At 36.3% G+C, this 18,698-nt stretch overlaps 1 protein-coding gene across 2 annotated transcripts in view; it reads right to left on the reverse strand.

Annotated features, from left to right (window-relative positions):
* The window catches only part of CDH13 (cadherin 13), a 509,852-nt gene that overhangs the window by 212,422 nt on the left and 278,732 nt on the right, over positions 1-18,698 (reverse strand). For both annotated transcript variants that reach the window (XM_080410698.1, XM_080410697.1), the window contains exon 6: positions 3,697-3,841. In XM_080410698.1, coding sequence (XP_080266824.1) covers positions 3,697-3,841 — 145 coding nt within the window. The remainder of the gene's footprint in view (positions 1-3,696; positions 3,842-18,698) is intronic.

Here is an 18,698-nt window from a genome sequence, read left to right on the forward strand (position 1 = left end):
CTTACTGTGAGTTCAAAAAATCACACATGCAACAAAAGAAGGTGCATGGCCTTAGTAACACAGAAAATGTATTTAACACCATCAAAACACATCCTCACTGGGACTACACAGAAAAAGATCCTTTAATTATTCATAGACAGATTAAATCAATACAAGAATTACACACTATCTCCATTTTCTTTTGGGTTTTTCCACTTGTACCTATCTCCAATGGCACAGAAAGGAGGGTCCCTAAAACAAGCTTGGCATAATATTTCACGGTAATTTCTGTGTCTTTCCCTAATTAAGAAACTAAACCTTCAAATCATTAAGGAAAAAAGCCATTTTGAAAAGCAATAAAAAGTTGGATCATGTGTCTTACAGCAACATCAAGGAACTCCAATATAAACATTAACTTGAATATTAAAATTAAGATTTATAGAAATAAATTTGTGATCCTCACTCTCTCCCAAGATTTATTTATTAGTAAATCACTGATATTTCTGATGAAAAATAGACAACATATAAGTTCAGCTTTAAAGTCAATAAATAAGTGGAAAGTCACTAGAAAACTCTATTTGGTTTGTGACTACTAAAATTATGGTCCCACAGGAAAACACACAGGAACCTGGCAATGAATAATTTAAAGCAAGATAATAATATCATCCAAATCCCTTAACAAGGCCTCAAAATCCTTCAGGCAAGTTTCATAGTCCAGTACACCTATAACTTTCTCAACATAATTATGCATCTCTCATCATTGAATTATTGAAATCCATGGGCATTTACACTTTAACCCAGTGATCGCGAAGACAGATCCAAGATCTGTCATATAAGAACATTGTTTATTTTTCAGCAGAAGACTTCTTCAGTGAACGGATTTGATTTAGAGCTTGAAGATAAAGGTGGCTGTGACAGGAAATAAGGTTATGCATATAATGCGGAGCCTTTCTTTTGGAACTTCAAAAAAGAAATACAATACAATTTTAATCTAAAAGAAGAAATCAGGAATCATACATGCAAACACACACACATAAGACTTCTATCAAGCTGTGCAGTGCAACTATTGATTGGGATCAGCAAGACAGCAGAACCTGATGAATATTTTTAGGATATATGTCATAAAATTGGAAGAACTATGGAAAACAGAAGTAAACAACATGAAAACTTGGTTGGCTGGGTGCCATCTGCACAGAGAACTATGACAGATTCTAGCTAAATCTGATTTTACAGGTTCACTTTTGCACAAAATAATTTTGCAAGTATTGGTGTTCTTGACACCAGCAAAATGAGGTTATAAAGTTTAATGTGATGAATACCTGGGGAAAGAGGGAGAGGATAAGAAAAAGATGAAGCTGAGAAAAACTATTCAGACTTTGACTAACAGGTAGACAACCAAAATGCCAAGTGTTATGTGGATAAATACCAAAGTGCAGCAAGAAAAGAAAAGGGATAAAAACAATTACAGAATTCACTGGAAGTTGGACTGAGAAACCTATCTACTGAATCAGAAGGATAAACTTCAGTATAAGGAGTGAAAGAAAGGAAAAGCAAGGATAGTTTATAGATGAACAAAAATAGGGAACCACCAGTTAAAAATTAAAAGTCCTTGGCAGAGAAAAGAAACTTGGTATATAGTTTGAGTAAAGAGGGAACACTGAGCAGATTACAGGTAAATATTTCCCTATAACCTTGAATTAACAAAGCCAAACCTTAGACCAAATATTATTTGGGAGGGGCACATGGTACATAAGAGGTGAAAACTTCTGCTTTGATGGAAAGAGATGAGGCCACTGAAAGACTTGGAGGAACTCACAACTCGTACCCAGAGCTTGTATACTATGAGCAGGATTAAAGCTTAAAAACTGCAGAATATGAGCTGTTTGGGATCGCTTTCTTTTGCTGAAATACTGGATTTAGGGGCTGTGAATTGACTAGAACTACATCATCCTACTTAGTGGTCTAGAAATGTGTATCTAAATGGGCATGACAAGATGCTGTAGTTTAAATCAAAACATTGGTCCCTTGATCCAATTAGATAGTCACACATACTATTGACTGTGCAAAGGCATCTCTGACATTTGTTAGCAATATATTCTCAGTTAGTTATGAAACTTTTGTTACAACACAGAGGGGATGGAAGTGGGACAGTATATGGAAGTTTCTTTTGAATTCTGAATAAGTGATCAATACCTGAAATAAAGAACGTACAAGAGACCTACAAGAGAAAAAGTGTTCTACTTGCAACCGTAGTCACAAGGATGAAGCACATTTCTTGTCTGAAGGAAAAGGTGGTCAATTGGTTCATTACAGGCTCGTCCCAACTAAGTTAAAAGAACATTTACCTGAAAGCTCTTTCTAATCTGATGAAGGAGCAGCTCATAATGCATTTCATACCTGCAGCATTTCAAACAATGGCAACTATACATAAAAATGCAAAACTCACTACAAAGGTTACAAGATTCCTAGAAACTACATAAATAATAAAATAAGGACAAAGAAGAACTTCTAGTCTTATCAATATGTAATACGAGGAAGTGAAAGGTAATGTCTATCCTTGTTCAGAGTAAACAAAGCACATGTCACCACATTAAGCTTCAATGAATATTAAATATTCATAAAAATATAACATACTGACCCAGCATTCATTTCAAAGTATTCCAGTACGTCTATACAGCCAAAACCTTATGTCTATACTCACAGCTTTGACTGTATAAGGAGGATAAGACCTTGTGTTCAATGAAAGACATGCAAATATATAACCCAAAACTCTGATCTCAATTAAATCACTGTCACTCTGCTGATATTAATAGGAACGTCTACTGTTTTAGATTTCTTTCACCAAGATCCAGGTTAACTTCATAACATAATCTGATCAGACAATTACTGCTTACAAATGCAGTGGAGATACCTCTTGAGCGGAATGCAACAGCTACTTAATAGCTCACAACAAAATTGCACAACAGCTAAGGACAACAGTTGAAGAAAACTAATTCAACCTTCACCTGTAGAAAGAGTTTAGCTACAATGGTTGTACCTAAACTGAAATTTGGAACAATATCTTATTCTTACGGAATTTCATCATCAGACAAAACCAGCAGTGAATTTAATCAGAAAATTTTCACTAACTTTAATACTCTAAGTGTGTTTTTATTTTGTTGCAACTGTTGTATCAGCGTTTACACAAGATACATTGTTCACTATTTCAATCTGCCTTACAACATAAACATATTCATAATGCACTTACCATTTATTCCTATTATTTACCTAGCCTCATGCTATATAAACAGATAAAAAGGACCCTTCCAGCAGCTAATCTTACAGAGAAAAAGGTGGAATTCCAACTCTGAACTGAAATTGTACATGTAATTTGGTCTGAATCTTAACCATATCCAAGGCAATATCTTTGTTGATTCCAGATATAAATATAAAAATGTAAACCCAGATCAAAGTTTTCATTCCAAACTATGTGTTTTGGGTTGGTTTTTTTTTTTTGTTGTTGTTTGTTTGTTTTTGTTTTTTTTTTTTTTACTGCACAGAGTTGACTGTTTTTCGAAAATCATTACCTGTTTTCCTGAAGGGCTGCTCCCACCTTTTTATGCAGAGGAAGGAGCCACGAACTCAGCAAGAAAAGTTGTACAGTATGATAATAATGCATTTATCAACATAGAATTTGTTCAGGCATTATTTTTAGATGTATTATTGACATGGACTTACCTGTAGGGGATCCCTCCATGACATGACCAACGTAAGGTCCTTCTTTGAACATCGGCCTGTTATCATTTTGATCAATAACAGAAATATCTAGGCGGACTGGACCATCAATGGTTTTCCCACTTAAATCTGTGACCTCAACTTCAAGCTGTGTGAACAAAAGGAGAGGAGTAAATTCATTAGTTCACTATCACTGTGAGCAAAGAGTAAGAAAAAAAAAAATTAATAGCTGAGATCATTGCTGCTGTAACCAGACCCTGCCAAGGATACTGCTAGAAGCCCATTCTTTTGGACCAGGCTCACAGTACATTTGCAATCTAAGCAAAACAAAGACAGCTGTATGTTTAAATCAGGATACCCCTTTGGCAGCTTGAAATGCCATATTCCCTAAAGAGTGAAATTACTTAAGTATAAGAAAAAAAGAATCCCTTTAATTTGATAGTAATCATGTGAAGATTTAGTTAAATTTTTCTTTACTTTTTCCATACACATTTAGAGTAGACACATATAGAACTATCACAGTACAATTGATACATTTCCTAATGCCCAACTGAAAGAAGCAAGAATGCATTGGACATATTAAAAAAAGAAATTCTCAATGATGATGACATGAAGTATTATGTTAGGCAATGTTGACAGTTTTCCAGCTTTTCTAATAGGTTGTAGAAGGGCAGAACATATGCAGTCTTATATAAGCTGGTATATACACTCACAGTGCAATGTACAAAAGCATCTATTGAACTTAAAGCTGACATATGCAGCTGAAGATTTGTTTGGACTTCCTTGATTTCAAACAACCGGGTGTATTTCAAACAACCGTGCCTCCACTTGCAATGGAAAGTCACAATGAGTTACCCAAACTTATTCAGTCATTAGGGCAAACTATGCCAAAACTACTAAGACAACAGAAAAGATCAATTTAGATTGCACCTGCATGCTGTACCTGCAATTCTCTCCTCTCACCAAGACATCAGTAAAATACAGCAATAAACATATTAGAGACACAGTGATCATTTTCACCTACCCTATTCGTCCCCGGACTCAATCTTTATTGGAGTTAAGCCAGCCAGAAAATGAACCTGAGCAGAGATGTTAATATCACTCTCTTCCAGTGTTTCCCTGAGAAAGTGGTAGCAGCAGGGGCTGGAAATCTCTGAGCATTTTGTTTATTCTGCTAATTTATTCCTCATTGCCATGTCTTATACCTGTAAGTTATTTATAAGTTAGTGATAAATCCTACTGGGGAAGAATTAGGTCAGAATGCTAATTCCTTATTAAAATGGATGGCTTATTATCACATGTCTCTGTATTTTGTTAGGTTTATAAATACATTCCACTGTTATAACTCAATGTGCTGGGTGTGAGTAGGAGTATTTGTTATGAGTAAACTATCTACTCACGTACACTATTTGTAAATAGTGTCACAGTCCATTTTAACATCTGCTCACAGCTTACCCTCACTTCTTTAGCGATTATTCTTGCAAGCCTTATTTTTTAGTGGATATATAGCTTAACAGCATAAAAGCAAACAAATACTCTGATGTGAAGACAGATGATTCATGGGGCATTGGCACAGCTGAAACTTTATGGGAAACATGCTCCTTCAATTTCCAGGGCTTGTTTAACTCTGCACTCTAAAGTCAACGTAGGATTACAGATGATGTGATGGGAACTACAGAAAAATGCAGTCTTATTACTAAACTACATTAAAGCTCAATACAGTTTTAGATACAGTTGGAAACTGCTGACAAAAAGATTCATAGAATAGTTTGAGTTGGGAGGGACATTTAAAGGTCATTTAGTGCAGCCCCCTTCCATGGGCAGAGACATCTTCAACTAGATCAGGTTGCTCAGAGCCCCGTCCAACCTGACCTTGAATGTTTCCAGGGATGGGGCACCTACCACCTCTCTGGGTGACCTGTGCCCATGTTTTACCACCCTGACCATAAAAAAATTCTTCCTTCCAACGGGTCTAAATCTACGTTCTTTTAGTTTAAAACCATTACCCCTTGTCTTATTGTAACAGACCCTGCTAAAAAGTTTGTCCCCATCTTTCTTATGAGCCCTTTTTAAGTACTGAAATGCCGCAAAAAGGTGCACCTAGAGCCTTCTCTTCTGCAGGCTGAACAACCCCAACTCTACAAAACTTTCTTAAGAGCAGAGGGTTCCATCCCTCTGATCATTTTTCTGGCCTCCTCTGGACCTGCTCCAACAGGTCCATGCCCTTCCTGTGCTAAGGGCTCCAGAGCTGGATGCTTTATCTTGGTAAATGTTGACTCATCAGAACTATGTTAATTGCTTTGGGGAATGGAAGAATAGCAATATTTCTCTGTGAAATTCCAGCAAATTCATTTTCAAATTCAAGATGATTTGCTCTTAATCTATCTCTCAATATTAAGTGACTATACTGCTCACTGGAAAGAACAAAGGCTTTGCTAAATTAAAAAAATACTACTTCAGCTGCTTTATCAAATTTTAAGTCATCTACAACAAAGGCTGATCTAATGCTAGGGTGGGTTTTTTTTTTTCCCCCAAGACTTGCACAGATTAAGGAAGAGAACAGGAGATACTTACTAATGACTGAAATATATTTTCTTTATCATTGCCAAGTCCACTGTGCCCGAGACCAGCTGGCCAAAAAAGCTGGCATGATAGGTCCACAGGAACAGTTACACAATCTCTGCTTTATTTTACTAAGATGACAGACGGCTTTATTAGTCTTTGTACAATAATTTCCAGGCTCATCCTAAGCATCGTGAGTTAATTCACCAGCTCCTTTTAAACAGTCTTCTACAATGTTTTTAAAATAAAAGCCTGTAGCGCTGAAATTATGACCATCTATATTTATATGAGTAGTTTGTGAAAGAAGCTGCCGTATATCTTATCTTGCCCCAATGACACAAAAACAACCAACCCCCTGAAATCCATAAAGCCTCACCACCCACAAACCCAAAAAACACCACAAAGAAGTAACAAAACAGCAACTGAAGTATATTGTTAATTCAAAAAACTCAACACATACAAGAGAAAGAAGCATTCAAGTAAAGACAATATTGGCACAAAAAACAAATTACTTTGAACAGGCTGTAAATAAAACCAGGTGGGAAATTAGATTGTGCCTAACTATCAGAAGAGTGAGATTTCAGTCTTTCAATAAAGAGGAAAGGCAGGAAAGCCTATCTAGTTTTCATGTAAAACTTGACTGATGTATGAAAGATACTTCAACCATTCTTTTGACAGCAAAAGATTGCAATTGAACATTCATAAAGTATCTAAGTTCCTGCCTGATTATAACAACATATCCCTAAGGAAAAGCAGTAAGCATAAAGACAGACTTGGACAAATTGACAAAAAAAAAAAAAAAATCTGCAGAGCTCTATAGCTATTTATTATGTGAAAACTGGATAACCTGAAACATTGAAAGCATAATCAATCTTAAAAGTTATGGAATTATATCCATTATGATGAAGTTATGTTCATCATAATCTAACAAAATGTATTTTCTGGAACACTTGAGGCTAAATCCCAATTTCATTTTTGACAAAAGTATACACATGAAAACTACAAAGGATAATCAAGGGTTTATAAGAACTGTTACACTTCACAACACAAGTCTCTATGATAGGATATAAAGCAGACTTTGGCTATTGCTTCTAATGCAGCGGAGAAACACTGATAAAATTAAGCACATCAATAACACAGGGAAAAGCAATATAAAACTGAAAACTGAAAGCAGTAATAGTTTTTTAACCTCTTTGTCTAGACAAATTCTTACTCAATATTCTCCCTTTTCAAAAGGGACTTCTTGACTTCCCATGCAATTTCCCTCACCTTATGCGATGTGAGGATCTTTCTCATCACTCCAAATATGATGTTATTACCAGAAGTTTAGTAAGCATAGTCACAGCTGCACAAACCATTTTAAGCACTCTGCTTTATTTTATATAGTCTTAATTCCCTTCCACTCCGCAGTCAGCATCAGCATTTACTGGAAAAGATAACCAGTGTCATTCTTACCATTACTTAAAGTAATTTCAAAGGTTTTTCTTCACAGAACAGTTGTTTTCATTCATTTATTGCTTTTGGTGAAATGATTCTGGATAGCCACCTTCCTTCTCTGCATATAAATGTCTATTTTTATTTGCAGCCAGCCAGCCAATAGCGCACACAAAATTACATTATAAATTTAAAGGTTTTCATAAGTAAATCTGGAATATTTTTTAGTACTTAATTATCTTCGAAGTCTAATACAGGTTCTTTAGTCATTAACTGCCTTCTTGTTTTAATTTCCAATTTGTTGCTGATAAGCATGTTTCTTACAGAATTCTTCCACTTGATTAATGGGTAGTTTTTCTACATCTTCCTTGTACCCAGCCTCACCCTGAAAAAAAACCACCCAAGAACAACAAACCAACCAAAAAACCCCAGCGGTTCCTGTGTGTAAAACCAGCAGCTTTGCAGAAGCACAAGGTCCCTATGGTCAGGAGCACGCAGGTGCATTGGGTGTCCAACTGGGTGTCCATACCTGGATGTTGGCAGTGGGGGCTGCAGGGCTTCTGTGAGGCAAGGTCAGGGCTGCTCGGGGATGGGGACAGCCAGCTCCAGCCACTTCCATGGCACCCCACCTCAGGGGACAGCCTGGTCCCCCAGCCACACTGGTGGCACCTCTGGGAAACCACGTGTAAGAAAGGGCAAAACGCTGCATGGGTGTTTTGACTTCATCTTGACCCATGAGCTTTTCATCCCATTGCCCTAACCCCCCCATGGCAGGAAAAGCAGGTGAGTAAAACCGACTGAGAGAGAAGAAATGGGCATCATCCTGGACCTGGGCTACACTCAAGTACCTGAAAAGAGCACTGCACCATTACAGAAGGATGCTGTACCTCTACCTGCCCCTATCTGTTATGCCAATGTATCCACAGGTATCACTGCTGGCTTTATTTACTCCTAGCTTGATGAATTTTATTATTGAGAATATTTTAGGTTTATTTATTATCAATTTTTAAGTGTGGATCGACAGTAAGGATAGGCGACAGAGTTACAGATGTTTCATGTAGGCAATTTCCTGGTAAGAAAAAAAAAAAAATTTGGCTATCTCTGGGTCATAAAAAGAAGAAATCCTCTTTATAGTGAAAGGTTTTAATAAAAATCTGATGCAATTACATAAAACAACTCAGAGAAGACAATAATTCAGACACACAGAAATTAATTACAATTAAATTTTCCTGTTTTAAGAATATGAATAAAACATTAGCTAATTTTTCTATGGCACAAGGAGACATGGAAGGAGAACATATAAAACCAAAATACACTGTTTTAATAGGTATGCATAATTCTGTCTCAAACTACTTGATGACAGGATATCGATAATCTCAGGAAGGTTGTACAGATGATGGCAAAAAATGGCATCATTAGCCACAACGGGAGAATTTAGCCTTGCATTCAGAGTTAGAGCCTAGGTGGAAAGGGATTAATTAGCCATTCTAAGTACTACTATGAACATCTTACAGAGGCCTTATCTTGCTAATGCATCCACTTAAAAAAATAGATTATGATTCCTTAAAAAAATATACAATTTATTACTCTAATTTTATTGGCTTCTTATCTAGCAATAGTTACGTAAGCACTACCTTGGTATCACTGTATTTGTCTGTACATTCTATACTTATGAAGACTAGAGGTTGCTTTTATTGTAAGATAGGTGCCTGTCTTTATTAGACATGTTTGATCTCTAACATGTTTTGCAAAAATAAAAATGATTGGAAGAAAATATAGAGCATTAGAGAGTTTCCTGAATGCAGACTTTCTCTTACCCAGAGCTGCAAAACATTTTACCTACTATGCAACTGCTATAGGTCTTCTGATTCATTCTTCCCCTAACAAGGATCCACGCAATGTCTGAAAAGCTGTTAGATTTAGAAACGCAAAGGTTGTTTTCAGTTCCTATTAAGTCTTTGTAACCATCAGCTTATCACAAGGAAGTCCTAGCTTCAAGTGTTCCTAAACAGTATCCTATTTCTTTTCTTGGATATTTGCAAAATATAATCTTACTTTTTAATCAAGCTTCAAATGCTAGTTGTCTCATAACTGCCTTCATAAAGAAATAATTTGAAAAGTGATGCAGCAGCATATACTTTGTAATGACCCGTCAAACTGTAACTGTTCTGCAGCTCTGAATCACGTGAAAGACCAAAGAGTTTTAGCAAAGATGTCACTAAAATAAAGGTCTGCACTGACTTGTCTTACAGTCCTAGAATTACCCTGCAGTTATTTCATAGTTGCTATTTCCTTAGCACACCTACCTCTTTTAACTGTGTGCATTAATTAAACAAATTACTTTTAAAAATACAAGACTTCTGTCTCCCAAAATGATGTATTCTTCATTAGGTAAGAGTCACTTAATCTTCTTTGAGCACATCAGATGCAAGGCTTTGTAGATACATTAATAGAAGTTTTGTGAAAAAGAAAAGGAATTTAATATTATAAACAAAGATCTTTTCTCACTAATTTTGAAGGGAGTGGTCTGAGTATTGTTAAACTACCTAAGTAGACTGAAAGGTCAATGTCAATGTCATAATATCATGGTTTGTGAAACGTAACATATTGAATTCTTCCCAGAAAGTACCAAAGAATAAATATTTAACTGGCATTCTTTATATGACTTAACTTTTTAAAATTTCCTTGAACTTAAACCTAATTAAGAAAAAAAAGAACCACCAAAAACACCCCCCAAAAACACCCCAGTGACAGTATGAATGTGTATTTACTTACGGTACTAGACTTGGGGAAAAAGGGGATTTAACTTAGGTACTAAAACTGGTACGGAACTCCTCTGAGGAAGTAAGAGCAAAACAAACTGGAGTCACTGGTCTAATGTTTGATAACAAGACATACATCAACAGAAGAGCAAGATCACACATGTCTAATGAAATTAATTGTGCTGTAATTTATGTTTGAAGCGAAATGTCATTGGACAACAAAAGTGCCTTTTTTTTGGGGGGGGTGGGGGTGGGGGGGTGGGGAATGGGAGGGAGTCAAGGATTTGGGAGATAAGCCATTAAGAGTGAAGTAATAGATAATGTGAGGAAAGAGAAAATTATGAAGAACACCAAAAACCTTTCTTAGACGGTCTTGTGTAAGCAGAGTGAAATTCTGGAATACTCTACAGAACTGACCTGACTGTTGTCCCATGGTCTAGCAGGAGGCTGTCTGGTAGAATACTGGTGGCAGGACCTGTCTGTGCCCACATAGTGCAATTCTGACTGGTCCCTGCAACTGCATCCTTCCCAGCCCGAGCTGCCATGAGATCATTCCTAAATAAAACTGTCAAGTTTAACAGCTCTTTTCTTTTTGAGAGAAAGAAGGGACAGAGGAGGAGAAACAGAAGTACAAATTGCATTTTCATAGTTCATACACTTTTTACTAATAAGGATCTTTACCTTTCCAAAGCTAAAGCTGCATCTGAACCTGTCACCAAAGGGGTTTATATGTGGCATTCCTGTTACTTCAAAAGTTTTTCTTTAAACAAAACCAGCCAAAGTCAAGAAATTTGCCTCAATTAAATAGTAACTTTCTGTATATTTTCCATATTAATTTTTGTGCAGTAAATATTTCTGTTGTGACTCTCTACTGTTTTACCCTTCCCTTGACGTGTGAAGTGCAAGAACATTGTCTTTGCCAGTTTACATTCAGTAAAGGCCAATCTCCAAAAGCACATTGCACCCTCACCTCCTGTTGGCTTGAGATAACATCAGAAGTTGCCCAATCTCTCAGGAAAACCTGGCACTGGCAATCCAGAAAAGCCAGAACACCTTGGAGGAAGGAACTCTCTCACTGTGAGTTTGAAAACAAATCTTGAATGATTAAACTAGTGTTCTTTATCCCATATTGGCAGTACTACAGTCCGTCTTCTAGCATCAGCACACCTCTTGATTTGCAGTTCACTTTATAGAATATGCCTAGAAGATGCCATCAGTGAGATACAATCATTGCCAAAAAATGAAGCTGAAATACTATAAATTTAATATTTTTCATTTTAATATATTAAATTCCTCCATTGCACTAAACTAAGCAATTATGAATTCACTATCTAATTGAATGTGTATACTGTAAAGCTATTAGTGTCACAGTAAATGTATTTTCTTCCACAGCTGTGTGTCTCTGATTCACAATATTCCTAAAAAGGCATAGTTTTCTTGTAGAACTTCAGTTCTGAAAATTTCTCTCTGCTGTGTGAGTATAAAATGGTCCCTTTCCTGTGAAAAAGATCACAGAGCAGGAAAACAGAAAAAAAATATAAAGAATTATGGAATCAACCTCAGAAAAAACAATACAGTATATACATATTCATAGAAAGCTTATACCAACATGAACTCTGCCTTTTCTGCAGGAAACACCTAATCTAATTAAAAAAATATTTTGAGGTTTTCAGCTCACTGAAAAATAAAATAAAGAAATAAATAAATCATCACTTTGTAGAAGCTTTCTTGTGTGTCAACAGAAAAAATAAACCCAAAAAATGGGTAACTTAATCTCATATTTTTCACCACTTATTCCTGAGGATAGTTTTAAAATATTAAAAGCAAAGCTGGTTTTCAAGTAGTAAATAGTATTTTCAGTCATTCGTGTTAGTTTGGAGCAGACAAGATTTACTCTTGTGAGTTCTTGTGACTAATTTTAAGATTTCATATTTTTGAGATTTAAATATTTGTAAGAAGTAATTCTTTGCACATGTCCGATTCCTTCTGATGCTCACAGAACGTTTAGTTTTATACATAAGATCAAACACTAGCAATTCTTCAAGGCCTCAGTCCATCTTATGCCTCAGATCCACCTGTCAAAATCCAGTCCCTCCGATAAATCTCATTGCCTGGAGACACTGCACTCTGATCAGTCAGGTTGCACAGGAGAAATTGGGTTTAACTGGTTAATTACGCAAAAGTCACAGTGAACAAAAGAATTGGCAGCAGATAATGGAAGACACTGGCATTATCACAGAACTCTTCTGCTGCGCAGGGAACCTCAGCCACACTGCACGCAGCAGGGCACGTTGGGGGCGGGAGCTGGTAGCTGCTCCAAGGTCCTGCCATCCTGGCAAACCTTCCCCATGGGCTCTGGGCACACGTGCAAACGCTGCTGCACCTGGGAACTATTGAAATGCAAGCAACATAAGAACTTCCGAAAAGGGTCAACATTACCATCTCCATTTTAGAGGTGGACATAAAGGAAATATGAGGCACTCAGGCTGATCGTAACCATCCTGATTAATTATGACAGAACTGATGGAACCAACTGACGCTATATAGCAGCGTGTTTCAAAAGAAAATCAATTACTTGAATAAGATAGGTAAAAGATGGGAGAAGGAACAGCGATGAAATGACTTCACCAAAGCTATACACAAGACAAAATTTAAATCAAGCTTGAATCCAGGGGTTTTGATCTCCGAATACAGGACTGATAGCTAAATTCTATCTCTTGCTGAGCAAGTGATGTAAAATTAGATTTACAAAGGTTATTAAGCTACCAACATGCACACAGTGTGATTTTTCAGTGTCTTACAAGACTGGATAATATATCCTATTAAAATCAAAACACCTTTGAAAGAGCTTTGAAAATCTGATTGTCCTCTCAGTTTCTCATTTTTCCCTCCATTACGCACTATTCTACAGCCGTACAGACACAACAACACAACTGAAAATAATTTTCTGCATCCTCAGAAAGCTGCATATTTCTGAGGTTCTGTCATACAGCTACAAAAATAGAATTCAAATTACTTTGAAGCATAGTTCCTGTTAAATATTATCTATGAATTTTGAAATTAGAATGCCCACTCCAAAAATAACCTCAGTGAACAAATGAGAAGGACATCCTTCAAATCTGTGGAGCAACACAGCTCTTCAGATGAAACCATGTGTACTTCACACAGACCAAAAGCATTACAGATGATCATATAAACACTAATTAAAATCTTCCCGTATCACAAGAGAACACATGTTGAGCCCCTCAAAAAGGGGGGTGTGTGGGAGAAAGAGAAGATATCAGGATTCACCAAAGCAATCAAGTCTAATCACCACAAAAAAATTAAAGAAAATCAAAAAGAAAGGAAGTAGGACTGAAATAAAGGATTAAGACACAAGCTGTGCCAGAATTTTTAGGCTCTATGCTGCACCACAAAAACAACAAAGACACTTACAAAAGAAAAAATGAAAAATGGCTTGGCACTTTTAAATAACTCCTAGCAGTATTCAAGCACTTCTTACCATTTTTATTACTTGAAAATAACTCCAAACAGCATGTAGGGAGTGGCAAGTGTTTAACGCATTTCATCTCACAGAAGAATTCAAGAAACAACAGGGTCAAAGACAGCCCATAACTAATCAGACCAACAACAAAACCCCAAGATCTAAAATGCATCGGTTACAAGAAAACTGACTTATTTAGGCATAAGAAATAAAGGTCAATGTAAATGTCAGGTATATATCACACACACATATATTTTGCTTTGTTATTATTGCTCAACATATCTGTTCCTAAAAATGAATAGGAAAAGGTCTTAGAAGTCAAGGATCACTCAAGCTTATAGCAATCTAGTACAGGTGGAACCAACCAGGTTTCTCTACTTTAAAGCAACAAAACAAGCAATGACAAAAGCACTTGTATGGAGGCCTTTACAGGCTGGGCTGAAGGGCGTGCAGCATACTGCTGTCTTGCTGCCCAAGTCTGTGGCTTGGTCAGCATTCCTGGGATGACATCTCATCCTCTTTACACTGTCAGCTTTCGACCAATGAGCTGCAGCCAGGAGTCCTTCAAAGCCCCATCCAAGAAGGGAGCAAGAGTGCCTGGGATCTAAGTGTCAATGAAGAGAAAAAAAATCTGATAATTTGGAAGCAAGGTTTTCCTAGTGGACTTTCTCAAAGATTTGCTTATTCTGTAAAAAATTGCTCTCCTCTTTAAAATTTGAAACAGCATGTTTTATGTATTGTATTTGCCACACGCTCATAAGATGCAATTCTTATTTGTCTTTTTAATTGTCTTTTTTAAATTTCACCTTTTTAAAAGTTAGTCTGTAGAACCAGATAAAGAGAACTAGATGAGATTTATTTGTATGTGCTCCATAGGGTTTAGATGACTGCATTGCAAATCATAAAGGCTGTGGGTTATGAAACCCATTCCAACTGCAGAGCTGCAAAACACCCCTTGCCGAGAGTCGTTGCTGTGAAGCATTGTGTTATGGTACAAAATGCCTGTCATTCCCTTTTTCTCCAGCACACAGCATGCAACGATGATAAACTGTTAGGTACCCTGTTTCTGTACCTATACAATCACTAGTAGATTTATTTATTTTTATTCTGCTGATAAATCTAACTTCTTTCTCAGTCTCTGGCAGCCTCTCATATACTCAGTGCACCTGCATTACCAACCAGAGCCTGCCCGTTTGACCACAGATCTGAACCACCTTCCACGGAGCATACCTCTCCTTCCTCAACATATTCTACTCTAGTAAACATTTTACACGTTGTTGAGACTGTTTGCTAAGCCAAAGATAACATATTTCAATGCTGATGATAAAAGGCTGGGTGCTGGAAATGCTTTCTTCATGATTTGCTACCCACTGTATGCTTCATCATGTATGTCAGTAAAAATGAGTTTATCAATCTTCCTCAAAATCATCACAAGAGGTTGTAAACTTAGATTATGAAGGTTGAATTTTAACATCTGACTGGCTAAATACATCACAGAAGTATTCACAGTTAGCACTTTGCTTTCATTTCCCTCCCGTGTTCTTCGCCCAGCCTCAGCAGTAACAATGATGTACGAGCACTGAAGGTAACAAAGCACTGTTTATCTTTTCCCGTTATTCTGAACTAAATGAGGTTTTGCTGATTTTGTCTACGGTCAGCTTTATTGAATTTCACGTTATTGCCCCGTTGTTTTTTCCAAGAGGGTGTCTATGGCAGACACTTTTATAATTCAGACAGCTGATCTTCCTGGTAACACCATCTAAAAGGATTAGCGCATCCCAGCTCACAAACATTCAGCAGCTTCTCTGCTTCAGTGTAACAATGTACTACTACTGCCTACTTCACCAAAAACTGCAAGGTATATATTTCAGAGTTAGAAAACAGAACTATCTGAATGGTTTCTACACCATTTTAGTAGGAAAATAGTTTACAGACATGTACATAATGGAAAGATACACCAAGAGCAGCCTGATCCAAAATAAAAGGTTGTGTCTAATTACCTGTTTTCTCTCTCTGTAACTAATCTTTGTAATTCTTAATGTGTTTGACCATCTCCCTACATGAATTGTCAATAAAGAAAGATTTAGTCAATGAGCCTCAAATTAGCTAAATTAACACAGTAATAGCCTCTTCTGAGTAGTCCAGCACTTCTAACTTAGCTCCCAAAGGATCAACAAGGGTCTGCTACGTAGTAACACATTAAAAGGAAAAAAAATATTTCATGTTCTTTTATTTTTTATCGCTTACATTTAGCCCAGGAACTTTCTGAAATGCTTCACTGGTCTTCAACTCTGATGACAGCATTACCTGTTAAAACTATTAATCTTAAGGTATAATTACCAGTTCTAGCATGTCTCAGTGGATTTTTATTTATTTTATTTTTTTATATCTCAGTCAATCCTTAACTACCACATTGAACATGTCAGTAAAGGTATCTCCTCAGTAAACTGTATGCTCCATCACCATTTTCTTTCAATTCTGAACTCCCACTTGGTGTTTTACAACATACAACAGCAGCAATTCCTGTGTTTCATTTTCATAAAGTTAGATCTCCAGCCAAATCTACAGACTCCCAACATACTGATTTTTGCTATCTTTCAGACTTTATCCACACTACATTTCTACACTTGTTTTGTTTCTGGAGATAAAGTAGACCTCACTTTTTCTCTCCCTCATACTCCTCCTAAGCTGCAAATTATGTCAACCCCATGTGAGCAATTTTCTGAATTCCAAGACTCAAAACATAACTGTTATCTTTTGTCTTTTACCCTTTTCAAACCCTCTGATAATTTAGACATCTTAACAGACATATTTTAACTCAAAAAATACAACTGAAATATTTTTTGCAAAGAAAATTATTATGTTGCAGGTCACTGCTTTTTCACTGCTTACACCAGTTGCATTAACTGGAAAAAAATGCACAGAAGAAGAAAATTTTACATATTTTGCAACAAAGGGAGAACTAGAAAGACACACTTATTGCAGCAAAAATGGTGTCTGGACATAGTCAAATGAAAAAGGCCCTTTTGAACCACAACAATCAGCAAAGGCTCTTCTCCATGTGTCTGCCAAATAAATGACCATGAAAGGAATAACTTCCAGAACTCACCACAGCAAGTTGTTGCAGTAAAATTTGCTTCCCCTATTGCAAAGCTGTAACTGAAAAAAAACAAGAAAAGTAGCTTTGCAGCCACAGAAAAAAAACAGTAACAGAACACTGGGAGGGAATTAAACTAATAACAGAAATAAAACTATGCCCTATTGCAAACTAATAGCAATTAAAACAAAGGTAACTGTAATTTCAAACAGGATTACCATAAGACCGGACAATTAAACATACAGTACAAGCAAATATGCAAAGTAGGAGAAACCTTGAATCATTTTACACCTGTTAACATCTACTGAGGCATAGCATTTATTTTTTTCAACCCTTAAATGACCTAGAACAGGAAGTCCTTGAACAGACCCTCCAAAGTTCATGCCCTGAAGAATCACAGTGACTTCTTGTATAGAGCAGACGTTTCAACCTTCACGGATTCAGTCCCCACAAAGTAATGGAAATTCATCCTCTGTTATTTTACTGCATTATGCTCTCCTTGAGCATACATCAATTAAACTAATCATCACTTAACATCACAGTACAGATCTTTTCTAAAATAATAGGCCTATGTATATTAAAATCTGAAGGTGTTTTTGGTTTTGTTGTTTTTGTTTTGTTTTTTTAATAAGGAGGTATTTTAACAATACAGTATGCTTTTCATGAATAGTATTCGATTATAGCTAGTACCCCAGTGAGTGGAAATAGTATCTTATTGCACAAGTTCCTGTCTAAAAAAAGAAAAACAACACTGCACCTAGTATTTATTCTTCTAGATTCTGGTGTTGTCTGTGACTAGGTCTAGTCCTGTCTCCATTGCATTGGTCCTGTCTCCTTCTAGTTTTTAAAATTATATATGCAGCATGCATAATGATTGGACTTTACTGTTCAATAAAATAACTATTAGTTGCAAATTGCATAAAAGTTCTTCTTCACTCAGTTCTGCTACATCACCAAAACGTGGTGTTCTCCTTCAACTTGGCAAGGTCACTTTTCATCAATATATTGCTGGTTCAAATATAAGATAATTTCTTTTATTCGGAGTAACCTATTTATAAATCCATCACTATTAGAGTAACTTGCTAGCTCAATGCAAAACACATACAGAAACTCAGTCCAATCAATACTAAGAGTTTGATTTTTGAGCTCAAATCAGTGGCAATCCATCAACCATACAGAGCCTATCAAAAAGAGTAAAACTATTTTGTTCCTAACTGAGGCGTCTTGTGGAATTAAAGGCTTGTTACTATGACACAAACTAAATTCTATGCCATCTGAATAACAAAAAGCACCGAAAACTGTATAGCAACCATATTTATAAAGTCATAGAGTATTTTAAGAACTATGGAAGTAACAAACAGATCACTGTAATATGATCACTTGCCATATAAGAATTGTTCAGTGAACACAGAAGCTGGAGACAAAAATTAAAGAAGATATTGCATGAAGTGATATCATAGAGTCAAGTTTATTGTTTGGGAGAAATGCCTTCATAAGGAATGCTGAATCAGCTGTGAAAAAAACGACTTAAAAGTAATAAATCTCCTTATGAAAGCAGAAAGATCTCCAAATATTTTCTCAAATGTAAAGTAGGTCAGGAATAATTATTTTATAGGCTCCGTGTTTGTTTCATTTTACGTCAAAGAAGGAAATTAAAATGAAAGGA

The sequence above is a fragment of the Falco punctatus genome (assembly GCF_963210335.1).
Source record: "Falco punctatus genome assembly, chromosome: 14".
Lineage (NCBI taxonomy): Eukaryota > Metazoa > Chordata > Aves > Falconiformes > Falconidae > Falco > Falco punctatus.